Raw genomic sequence first — 12746 nt, 5'->3', positions numbered from 1 at the left:
AACCGTAAAGTGCTTCACATGGTCCTCCTGATATTGTCACTATTATGAGAATTATGACACCCACAGAGGGGCTCCCACGGGGAAAGGGGAAGGGGCTACGGCAGCGTCCCTGATGTCCGCTGGCCAAGACCCTTCTCGGCAGCTACCAGTATTGTCCCCTGTGTCCTACCCATGAGCCACGTCTCCTCAGAGCAAACCACGTCTACAGCCACGCTCTTGCCCCATGCCTGTGCCCCCACCAGGAGGGCGTGAAGCAAGCAGACAAGGGGGGCTGTGCCCATATGCGTCCCCACCAAAACGGAGTCTCTGCTCCCAGACCCCGTGCCAAGCAGCTGCTGTCTAAGTGACGGCCAGGCCTGCAGGTGAGCGGCGCCTGACGCGACCATCACACTGAGCGAGCCCAGACGGTGGCTGAGACGGTCGCACCAGGACCGCCATCTGGTAGACCGTTCCCCAGACGGCGGCCTCTCAGCTCAGCCGCTTTCCAGAGGGGTAGACAGCACCGCCGGAGCCGGCTCCCCTCCCCCGTCCTGCCCACCTGCTCTCAGGGGAGCTCAGCTACCCCATTCGTGAGCCGCAGGACCGGACCGGCGGAGGGGCTCGCCGCTGCCCCAGTGCACCATTGAATCGCTCTGCATTATTTACGAATGGAATTTCTTCCAAGATGCTCATTTCCCCCCCCTCTCCCTGGAGCTCTAGGAAATGCATCCACTTGTACGGGAGGCGTACCTCCGCGACGGCGCATGGAACGTTCGCTGGTGTTCACAGCCCGTGGAGCGGCTGCTACAGGACGGGCAGTGGGTCTTCTGAATCTGTTGAGTCATCCAAGTGGAGAGCAGCGCCTCCCGTTAGCGGGAAGGGGAAGGTGTGTGCACCTTGAGGATTCACTCTGAGGCCTTCGAGGGCTCATGGAGACACCGGGTCTAGGCAGCGCTCTGTGAGTGAGGTGGGCAAGCGCCCCTCGGGCTCCCCACGGCCCCAGGGCACGTCCCCGGCCCCTCCTAGCCCAGCCCGGGCCCTTCAGTACCCTGTGCTCCTCTCAGGCCAAGGCTGCGGGGCAGAAACCGCCAGCCGGCCTCTCTGTGCGGCTCTCAGATGGTGGTGCCCCGGCCCAGGGCATGCACACGAGGTGGGCCCGGCTTGGGGCTCCGAGTGGCCCAGGACCTCGGGACCCCTCCTGTGTGCATAACACGACACCCAGAAACGGCTCTGGAGGGGTCCCCATCCGGAGCAGGGCCGAGTCTGCCCTGACCCTGCCCCTTCTGTGCACGCCGTGTCCTTGATGCTCAGTCTCACGACTCCACAGGAGGGACAGAGCAAAACGGAGGATGACTGTCCTCAGGTAGTTACAAATCGCCCTCCTCGGCCCCAGGAAGGCCCTGGGAGTGACGCCAGCGGCGGCACCATCGGGGTCATGGTTGGGGGCTGCGGGGGACAGTCCACTTCCTCTGGTTCCTGGAAAACACATCACGGTCACAGACAGGCCTGAAGTCTGCGCGGTGGGATGTCAGGTTGTCCTGTGGTGTCTGCCCAGGTCTGCGCTTGGTGACTAGACGCTCGGGGACCTCCCACCCCCGGGGAGCCGAGAGAAGGATGGATTTGTTCAGGTACCTTCTGGCACGTGCGTTACCTGCAGACTCCACCGGACTGGGTCTCTGTCTGGCGTACACACCTGGGGGCAGGGGTTCTCCAACTCGGGGAGCATGAAGGTCTCCTGGGGAGGCAGCCAAACAGAGAGTGCTGGGCCCCACCCCCCAGCATCTAATTCAGCAGGCCTGGGGTGGGGCTCAAGGCATTTGCCTTTCTAGAAAGTTCTGGGTGATACTGACATTCTGGGTTATAGAACCCTACTTTGAGAAGCCCTGCCTCAGGGAAAGCTGACCCAGCCTCTCAGCTCCGGGGATGGGCTGGACAGTCATGAGGACGGTCACGTGTGCCATTCAGGGACGGCTCGGGGATGGCCAAGGCCCCGCACGGAGCATGAGCGCGAAGATGACGGTGTTGGCAGCTCTCGGGGAGTTCTTCCTGTTTTTTCAAGTTTCTAGAAAGGCCTCCTCTTGCCTTCTCTGTCCTGGGATGCGGAAGCACACGGGAGCCGAGAGCTTTGCCACGGAGGTGCTGGATGACGGAGCAGAAGCCCCCGAGTCCAGCTCCTGGCTTCCGGGTTACACGAGACACGCAGAACCTCTTCAGAGGAAAGTCCCACAATCTCACTGAAGTAGTGCCATGTTAGAGCCAAGGGAGCACTTCTTCCCTCCGCCTTTTACTAATTCGGGCAGGAGCAGTGTGCTGGAGTTTGGGGTTGCAATGGTACTTTGGGGTCTGATGTCTGAAGCACCATTTTCTCTTCAGGACACGAGTACAGAGAAGCAGAAGTGAGCGCTTCCCACATCAGTCCTCGCGAGAGGCCTGGAAGTGCGGGTGTCGGCAGTGACGGGGGACGTCTGTGAGCACGGGTCACAGTGCTGCTCACCGGGCCGTCCCTCCAAAGTCATTGGTCGTGATACCGCATCCGGACGCTGCTCCTGGAATCCTCCTGGAATCCTCGCCCGAGCGCACTGGGATCTGGCGGGGGGCTTCCCCACCCCGATCCTGCCCCCCAACACCCGGCCACCACCTTCACTCCCTAACTTGGGGAACGTGCATCCTGCAGCATGGGGAGCCCTGTGTCGGCCCCTGCTGTCCCTGGAGGAAGAGCCGCCAGCTGTGGCTGAGCCCTGGTGGTCGCCCCCATGGCTCAGCCCCTCCGACCTTCTTCCTCACCACCTCAGGAGCCCGCCTCTCCACACATTCCCTCTAGAAAGCGGCTGCCCTGTATTTGCCATCATCCCAATGCAGATGGTGGCGGTCAGGACGGAACTGTGGGTGTTTCGGGGGGTAAACCCAAGACAGTAACTGTGGACATAGCAAATTCTGATGAATATCGTATCATGGTGCAAAGCCATGCTTATATGTTTATATGTTAATCACGAGCCGAGAAATGAGACCAAGATTATAACTGCTACACGTAGACTTGGCCAGCACTGGTGGTGAATGTCACGTACGCACGCTTCCTGGTTTAGGCTTGCTGACACTACCTGAAAACGCCCACGGGCCTTCTCTTCGAATATGGAATTACTTCAAACATATCTAGGTTTGTCAGCAGCACTGATATGCCCTGCAATGTGTGACATGTTTTGTTTTTCCATTTTAAACACACAGAATCAGTCACACTGTGCTCTACCGTGTGTAATGGACCAAGCAATGGCCAGAGACCTGTCCGTCTGGGCGGATGTCCCGCGGACCGGCGCAGGCAAATTGCTTTTTCAGGATAGTGGTCAGCGAGCTTCTTAAGGACGTATTGTGACAATAAAGGTTAAGAGCTACCTCAGTCTGAAAAGACCGTGCCTGAAGCTCATGTGTTTGCACACGTACAACAGAATCAGCCGTGAATGACCAGTCTGGGAACCCACTTGCTCCGAGTCTGCTTCACACACACAAGTCCTGAGATCTCAAAATTTTGCCTCCATGGGCTGCTGTACAAGCCATCAAACTGATGTTGAGATATAAATGCCCGAACTTCTGATTTATAATGCCAGTGACGAACAGGACAAAGGACAGGCACGCCATAAAGTTCACGGATGGGGTGATGGCAGGCACAGCGATGTCTCTTCAGGAACAAGGGGGGGTTCTTTACTCTCATGGGTTCATGAAGTAGAACACGGCAGACAGGCTGAGCGGCTTCGTGCACAGAATGTTTCATAAACACCCCGCAGTGCGCCCTGTTGTACGGCCGCCATACATTAATTAGAGAAGCCGGCAAACACCGCCGTGTGCTCCGCGCACCCCAGTGAATCTTCATTTTTCACACGCAGGGCCTTGCTAATTAAAATCAGCTTTGCAATTAAATGTGGAAAATTGTATTAAACTTTCAAGCGTACTTAGGAAAAAATGCAATTATTTTAGGGCATTTTATTTTAATGCAAATGAAATTTCTATCAATATAAAACCAGCAAAGGGAGGTACAGGGATCCCTGTTTCTCTCTCTGCCTTCCTCCCTGTTTCTTCTTCTTCCTCTTTTTTTTTGGGATTATAGATGCTTCTCTCACTTGCACGTCGCAATGCTCCACTATCTCTCGCCAGTACCTGGCTCTGTTCCAAGGCTTTTAGTGAGTGCTCTCTGTCAAGGCATGAATAATACAGCCCCTGGGCTGCGGGCAGAATCCAAATGAGGCGTGCGTGCGTCAGGAAGCAAGCCCGACTTCAGCTGCAGAACGAGCTCCCGTGAAGACGGGCGATCACTCATCCCCGGCTGCCGCCATGACGATCACACCGGTGGGTGCGGAGCTGTGCGAAGGGGGGGGGGGGGTCTGAATAAGGAATGTGCACGATAAGCCAGGGAGAATCCGATGATTTTCTAATAAAAAAGAAAAGCTACCATTTGGAGCTTTTAATTTTAAAGTTTCAAGATCCACTGATTTGACTCTGGATTTTCTAAACTGGGGAGGATTTAAGCAGAAGGCCCACACCCGTCACCGAGCTCCTGGGGCTTGCTGAGTGGGCAAGACTCTGACGCTAAATTTCAGGTCAAATTTCCATCAGACCCTGTGTTCAACAAGCAAATAATTTTAAAAATTGAAGTGAAAGGTAAATATAAATGAAACCCATTAAATTGCAGAAGTAAATCCAGAGGGGGACAAAACAGAGAAGTGAAGAATGAATCATCATTAGGGCTTCCTCCCTCTCGCTCTCTCTGGGTCTCTCCTCCCCCCCATTAGAGGCTTATACAAAAATCGCTATTCAGAAAAAAGTAAGCAAATCCAGTTATTTCAAATGTTCCAGTATGTGCATAACTAGTATTAAAAAAGCTAAAATTTAAACTCCCGTACATGGTTTAGAATTAATCTGCAGAGATGTAAATAAATTTTTCTTGTTCCTATTTCTAACTGGTATTGGGAAAAATTTAAAAAGACTTTAAGAACAGTGAACTGGCCACTATTTTGGTGATAAATTCAGTTTACAGAGGTCCACTCCTTTCTAAACATTGTTTGACTTTGTCTTTACCGCGGACAATGTTTTGGCACTTGGCATTTTGCTCGCATCTTAGTTCAGGCAATGCTCCAGGTTAATGACGCCATCTCTTCACATCAGGTAGTTGAGCCACTCAAACGGTTCTAGATGAAGACTCTCCGTGGGGCTTCCCGTCACCGTGTCTCCACCCTTTCTCAAGATCTCCATCCTTGATTTGGGGGACATCACCAAAAAATGCTGGGGGCCTCCCATCCTAGCCTGTGGCGCTCCCCTCAGCCCGGGGGTTGGGGTCTGGATCTGCCGGGACAGACCCCCCGCACTGTGGCGTCGTTCACGCCACACCATGGGGTTTTGGTGGGGTCTGCACGAGTCTCACCTGCCAACAAAGCCACAGGCCAGCAACTTCCCGAATTCCAAGTGCACGGCGTCCAGGCACTTGTTCTGCACCTCCCCGCTGGAGGAACGGCCACGTGCGTGTGGGAAGCTACTTGCTGACACCCATGGGTGCCTCCAATGCTTCCAGGTCATGGGCTTGTGCTCTGGGAGGGGATGTGGTGGGGAGGAGAGCCGAGGGAGCTTGGGAAGCTCCTGTCCCTGAACTTGGGTGGCTAAGACTTTGGAAAACCCACTTAGGATGCCCAAGAGTGAGTTTTCCCCTGTGCAGAGGAAGGCCTGGGTTTGGACCCACATTCAAGATCTAAGACCGTCTCTAGCCTCCTGTAAGCACCGCTAAGAAAAGACTCACGTACTCAGAGGAGTGGAACGTGCTGGGCCGGCACAAGGCCATGAGACCATGGGCCCAATTGAAGAGGTCGGGCTCAGCGCAGCCAGAGGAGCCTGCGTCAGTACTTTGGTTTCTAGCAGGAGAACTACTGCTGGCCCTGGTGGCAAAGTCCACAGTGTTTTTTTCATATCATACGCCAGTAACATAGAACCTCAGGTGGGGAAAAGCAGAAGTCAGATGCACGTGTCGAGACACTGACGATGTTTCTGAAGGCAAGTGTCTGCTGCACCGATGAGACCCATGAGAGGCCTGGTCCCTCCAGGGATCAGGACAGTGACTGAGCATGGGCCCCCGCTGGTCCGTATATGGGGGTGTGAACGTGTTCACTGTGGATGCTCGGGAGCCGAAGCAAGTCTTCTAACAGATAACAGAAACCATCCTTCATTTCTCTCGTTTTTGCCTCAGCTCCCGGAAGACTCAGAATGAAATGTAAGACTATACCCAAACCTCTGATACATCCTGGGTTTCTGGTAAAATTATGTTCCTATTTCCCTTATGTTTTCCCTAATTTATCTCCTTGACTCAACTTTTAATTGTGTAGTTGTACATGTGCTTGCCAGCAACCTCAAACTGTCCGTGAGCTGTGAACACAGATAACACCACGGACAGATCACCTTCCGTCCGAGCAGACGGTTCCTGAAGCGACGTGGACCACCTAATAAAACACGCATTAGAACATTAGCTTTACCACCTCCCCCCATTTTTTACTGGGATCTTAAATTACAAATTCTTTTTTCACAGTATTCTTTCCTCTCATAGATACTACCTAGTGGTTGAGTCTCCTCTAAGATCTAGGCCTAGTTTCTTACAGACCCACAGCCCCACCTCAGTCACACCGAGAAAACGTCACTAACAAAGCCGTCAAGTCCAGCAGCTCCCATGGGAAGCCCATGTGGCAATGAGGCTGCGTGACCAGCCATGGGGTCCGTGCAAGTGTGTGTCCCACAGTGCAACACTCAGGATTAGGGAAATTGCACTTGATTTTGATTTCCTTATTTTCTTATGCTAAAAATAAAGATTAGGCTGTAGGTATCATTTTATAACTTGGTGTCAAATGTTCTAAAATATTTTTTAAAAATTTACGTTGTAGATTCCCCACTTGCCTCAAATGACTTTTTGTTTGTTCAGATAAATAGATCTGTCCATAGAGTAAAACATCTTTTTACTTGGCTATGAACTGACATGATATGTGCATAGAATGAAATTATATCCCTAAGAGGAATATATTCACTGAAGATTTTACGCTAAAAGACCAAAAGGATGCGTAATTTCATCAAAACCAAGACGTGGGCTGCCACTCTTGTCCTTTTGGCAGAGGCTGGGTCTCAGCGGGGACGTGACAGCAGAGGTCACACTTGTGCTGTGGGGTGTGTGCAGGTGTGTACACAGAAGAGCTGTCCGAGGGGAGACGCTTCCATAGCAGGAAATCTCTCAAAGCCAGAAATGACTGAAACAGTACAGACTTGAAACGGCACCAGTCATAAGACATTAATGTAAATGTGAGTCTTGTCTACTACAAGAAGCACCTTTTCAGTTTGAGAAATTCAAATGTCATCCCTTGGTTGAAAATTACTGGTAATATATAATCACCAGGGAACTACAAATCAAAACCACAATGAGGTACCACCTCACACCGGTCAGAATGGCTAAAATTAACCAGTCAGGAAACGACAGATGCTGGTGAGGTTGCGGACAGAGGGGAACCCTCCTACACTGCTGGTGGGAATGCAAGCTGGTGCAGCCGCTCTGGAAAACAGTGTGGAGGTTCCTCAGAAAGTTGCAAATAGAGCTACCCTACGACCCAGCAATCGCACTACTGGGTACTTACCCGAAGAAGACAGAAACACTAATTCAAAAGGATACATGCTCCCTATGCTTATGGCAGCACTATCCATAATAGCCAAGATGCAGAAGCAGCCCCAGTGTCCACTGACAGAAGATGATAAAGACGTGGTGTGTACACACAATGGGATATTGTTTAGCCACAAAAAGAAAAAAATCTTACCATCTGCAACAATGTGGATGGATCTAGAAGGTATTATGCTAAGTAAAATAAGTCAGACAAAGGCAAATATCGTATGTCGAACCTTAAAAAAAAAAAAAAAAAAGCCAAAGAAACAACCAAACAAAAAACCAGCAACTGACTCATAGGTATAGAGAACAAAGTGGTGGTTTCCAGAGGGGAGGAGGGAGGGGGAGGGGGCAAAATGGGTGAAAGGGAGTGGGAGGGAGGCTTTTGGCTATGGAGTGAAGACGTCCCGGGGATGCACAGGGAATACGGGTCAGCGCTTCTGTAACGCAGCCGTGTGGGGAGAGGTGGGGCTGCATTCATGATGTACAGGGTTGTCAAATCCCCGTGTTGTAGCCCTGAAACTAACCTAGCATGGCGTGCTGACGATGTCCAATAGGAAGCTATTGATAATACGCAGACATCAACAACAAAACTCAGAAAGCTTCCCTTGGTACCACACTGACACTCCTCTTGAGGACGGGCACACCAGTGACGTCAGTTCTGAGTGTATTTGGTTTTAGGTAACAAGTCTGTAAGCATCTCATTCTAAAACCAAGGAAACTGAAGTCTGTAAGTGTTAAATGATCTGCCCGACACCCCTGGACAGGCTAGCAGCCCCAGGGAGGCGAGAACCTGTCCCCATGCTGGAGATTGTTCTTCCTCCGTGAGCACCACATGACTGACTTCTACTAAAATATTAGGAATTCTAAATTACATAGAATATGGTGCATCGTAAAAATTATGACAGCCTTTTAATTTAAACCATTTGTTGAAAAATTGTCTAAATTGGCTGTTTCTGTGACCCTTCTCTGGTGTGCCACCTTCCTCACTCCCACAAGATCTGGGGTGTTCTGTGCTCACACCAGCACCGTGTCTCAAAGGAAAATGCAGCGTGGCTGTCTTCGAGCCATCCCCAAGCCAAGCTTCAGTTCCTGTTTACACAGGGATGGGACGGCACAGGGAGACCTCGCGGGGACCCGGGTGCCCCCAGCTGCATGGGACACACCTGGGGTAAGAATGTGCTTCAACGGATTCTTTGGAGACTTTATAGATTTTCCTGAAAAACTGTGATTAACAAATTACGTCTAGCGGACATTTAATCCAAACTTTTTAGCCAACTGTAATCGTATCTTTTAGTAACAGGATGGTACAGTTTAACTACTGACTAATCAAGACATGATGAAGGGAAAACTTGATTTCATTCATGGTTGGTTAAATTGTTTTTCATTGAAAATATAAACAATGTGGATTTAAAAATGTTTAGATTAACAATTTGCATGCATATACCTTTATAAGACAACATAAATACTTTAAAGAAACCGTTTAACTTCAATGCTTGGTAATTTACTATAATACACAGGAGCAATAATAAAATGATAAATTAATGTTTTAAATCACAAAATTCCCTTAAAAACCTACCTGTCACTCCTTTGGTATGTAACAGAAGTCTGACAACCATTTCATCATGGATGCTCATTAAAAATTCCCTGTCTCCTTCAATGCTAGCATGGGGACTTGGGGAGTAATTTGTAATTTTTCCCTTGATTTTACTGAAGGACAATCAAAATAATTGCTTGATTTCACCCATAAATTAATGTTCAGCTGAAAAGGAAATAAAACGTCAGGCAGTAAAGGAAGGTCACCCCGAGGTATGGCCGAAACACCTGCTTGAGCATCTGAGCTTTCATTATGTGGGCTTGGTTCTTGATGGCTTGTTAGGACGAATGACCTTAGTCCTAGCAATCTAATTTGTGACAGATTAGCTAAAAATGTATTACAGAGCCTGTAAACATCTCTAACTCCTCATAACCAGCATCTTCCACGGAAAGGTATGGCTGCAGTAATATCACAAGAAGAAATTCCTGATGGAAAAGTAAATCTAAAGATTGAGCTCTTCACGACTGTCAGCCTGAGCTGTACGATCTGATTCTGCTGTGATGCATTCCTAGCGATAACGACCCCGCCACTTGCTCTCACAGACGTCCTCCACACCCCACTCTGTATGGACCTAAACCCCAGGATTTACAGGAATGGTATAATCATCCAAGCCCCAAAGGCTCACGAGTGGGATCTGCGTGGACGTAGATCTCTGCCCTAACCTTCCCCTGCGGACGCCCAGGGGCCAGCTTGGGCTCCCTCTCCTGCAGGAAGATCAAGAAGGTCACACTCTCATTTGCACTCCGTGACTTACCACGCTGCAGCGCCCAGAATGGACAAATGGGCAAGGACAAGCAGGCCACCTCCGTGAAGCAGAGGGAGGTTCTTAGCATGCTGCTGCGTGTGTGGGAACATGAGTTTAAGGCTGCTCTTAATTTGCGTTATCTTATGTGTGATCATAAATTCTGCCTGGAAACCAAGCACGTGACATCAAAGGCTGAGTTCACATCAGGGAGGAGAAAAGACAACACTCGCTGTTTTCCAAGAACACCCCCCATTCAACGTCACCCTTTGGCCTGGGTCCCTAGACAAGCCCGTGTACACAGCTCATTGTGAAAAAGGTGGTCATTACCTTCTGTGTCTTGCGTATTTGCCACTGACGTGACCACTGCCATCACAGCCAGGCGTGGGACAGCTGCAAAGAGAAAGAGGGAATTATACGGGGCCATGCTGCTTGGAGGGGGGTGGTCGAGTGCTTGGGGAGCATCGGGGCATCGGAGGACGCCCAGAGAGAAATTAGGGAGCAACGAGGGGTGCGTTTAGTCGGCAGGTCTTCTATCAGAGCGGCCGGCTGGGGCAATCCCCCGGTGAGCCCAGGACAGCCGTCTGCCCGTTCCGAGGCGTGGGTTTTCTCGGTTGCTAACGGGGACGCGTTTTGCCCCCCGAGCACTGACCTGAAGAGCTCTTGTACGGCTGGTTCCGCGGGAACTGCAGAGAGACGGAAAAGAGATCGAGATTTATCATCTCTCACAATCCCCGGTCCCACAGAACGCTATCGAGGGTGGGGTCGGAGCAGGGGTCCGGACAGAGGGGGCACATGGCTCCCAGGATGAAGGGGGCCCCGAAGGGCTTCCCCGGGGGCTGGAGACGCACAGACGTACCTCGAACCCCTTTGGACCGTGTGCGATGACGCTTCTCCTCGGCGTCCACCTCCATCTGTGGAGAGACGGGCAGGCGGTCAGGGCGCGGCTCCCGTAGGCGAAGGCCCGTGGGGCACGGCCGAGCCCCGGCATTTTGGCGGTGGTGGGGGAGCCCTGTATGAGAGGCGCAGGGGAGAGAAGCATCCGGCGAGCTACCTGTGTTACTTAAAACACCAAGCAGACCTCCACCGCGCAGGAACGCTTCGTCCCGAGGCCCCACTGCGCACCAGGGCCGCTTCCGATGAAGCCCCAGAAGCAGACGCTTCACGCTTAGCAAAGATGCGTCAGGATGGGTCTGGCTTAATTCTGAGCTGCCTCGTTTGTACCGAGAACATAAGAGATAGATGCGATGTGTGCAGGAAGGTTCGTACGTGCCGTCTGGAACCGAAAGGCTAACCCGGTCACAGCATTAGGAGAAGCGGGAGCCGAGGAGGACGTGTTGAACCCGGGGGCCCGACTCTGTGTCATTCGGTTTGGATGCAGTCGCTGCCCGCTGTGGTCGGAGTTGCTCGGATGGATCCCGGGGACACGGGCCCTCTGCTAGGAATGGACACAGCTCACACTTCGGAGATGACAAAGCATTTTCCTGTATCACCTTGTCGGGTCCTCACAACAATTTTGTGACAAAAGTATCTTTATTGTACCTAATTTATAGGTGCGACCTGCCCAACGTCATCCAAGTAGAATTTTCAGTCCGGGACCCTGAAACCCAGCCACTGGCTCACACATCATCTTTAAGCCAAGGGACCCCTGCGGGACAGGTGGCCGTGGGGCCGTGTACCAACACAGAGAATATTCCTACACGTGAGTCAGTTCCACACGGCGAAGCTGCGCGGTGGGAGAATTCCGCTCCACACGGCAGACGGGCCGGCGAGAGAAGAGCCACAAGGACGACCTCCTCCCATCACAAGGACAGGACGCCTCCCCCAATCTGTGACGTCCTCACCCATCCAAGGTCCCCTGAGGCAGAAGACTGGGGCACCTCAAAATGTCTCCCACGCACAGGTCACTTCCCCCACATCAGGACGAGGGGATCACGACGGGGTGCAGAAAGGTTGTGAGGCGCACAGGGCTCCGTCAGACCCCGAGGGGCCGAGTGCGGGCCACTCTGCTCTTACGACAAGCTGCTCGCAAGGCACTGTCCTCCAGAGGGGACACCAAGGCGCCCTGGTACGGGCCTGGCAGCCCCCGACGGAGCGTTCCTGACGACCGACCACCGAGTTAGTATTTACTCGTGCTGTGTGCTGAGCCCGGCAGCAGCCAAGGAAAAACCCCTAAAGGAAAAGCAGCTCTTGAACGAGCTTCAGAGCTTCTACCCGGAGCCGTGTGTGCAGGCTGCGCACGACTCAACAAAACTGGAACTTGAGGAAGGGAAGAGCCCGGGTGAGGTGGGTCCCTGAGGAAAGGCTTCATTGGGAAAGCTGTGGGGTTTCAGAAGGGCCGTCGAAAAAGGAAGATTGTATTTTAGTCGTGTGGAGACCCCGGCAGCCGAGCTGTTGCACGAACGAGTGAGGGGATCTGTTTTCTGGGGAGCGGGCGGGTCGGGGAGGCGGGACAAGCAAGGGGACACAGGCTTGCTGTGCAGTGTGGGGCCGGGGCCACAGGAAGAGGGCGCAGGGGGTGCTCAGGGGGCCGGGCCGACCCGGGGGGGCCCTGCTGACCCAGCCGGTGTTAAGGAACACGGGCTGGGAGGTGCCCCACAAGGGCATTTTAAGAAAATACCAATCAGCGGCCGCTGGAGAGCAGGTGTGGGGAGCAGGGGCGTGGGGCGGGCAAGCAGAGATTGGAGGAGGCCTGAGCCGGCCTCCGTGGGGCGACAGCTCACTCCAGGAATGTGGGCGTCCAGGGAAGAGAGAGGGGGAAG

General features: G+C 52.5%; 1 protein-coding gene across 8 annotated transcripts in view; it reads right to left on the bottom strand.

Moving 5' to 3' along the window:
* The window catches only part of MYT1L (myelin transcription factor 1 like), a gene marked incomplete at both ends in the record, with an annotated part of 128786 nt that extends 117888 nt beyond the window's left edge, over nucleotides 1-10898 (bottom strand). For 6 of the 8 annotated variants that reach the window (XM_080812798.1, XM_080812799.1, XM_080812800.1 and 3 more), the window contains 3 exons: nucleotides 10315-10377; nucleotides 10637-10670; nucleotides 10844-10898. In XM_080812798.1, the coding sequence (XP_080668924.1) occupies nucleotides 10315-10377; nucleotides 10637-10670; nucleotides 10844-10898 (152 nt within the window). The remainder of the gene's footprint in view (nucleotides 1-10314; nucleotides 10378-10636; nucleotides 10671-10843) is intronic. The other 2 variants (XM_080812802.1, XM_080812805.1) reach the window with 1 other exon arrangement.
* Nucleotides 10899-12746: the final 1848 nt, after the last annotated feature.

The sequence above is a fragment of the Martes martes genome (assembly GCF_963455335.1).
Source record: "Martes martes genome assembly, chromosome: 9".
NCBI lineage: Eukaryota > Metazoa > Chordata > Mammalia > Carnivora > Mustelidae > Martes > Martes martes.
Note: the sequence above shows the minus strand (reverse complement) of the source record. Positions and strands in the feature narration are given on the sequence as shown.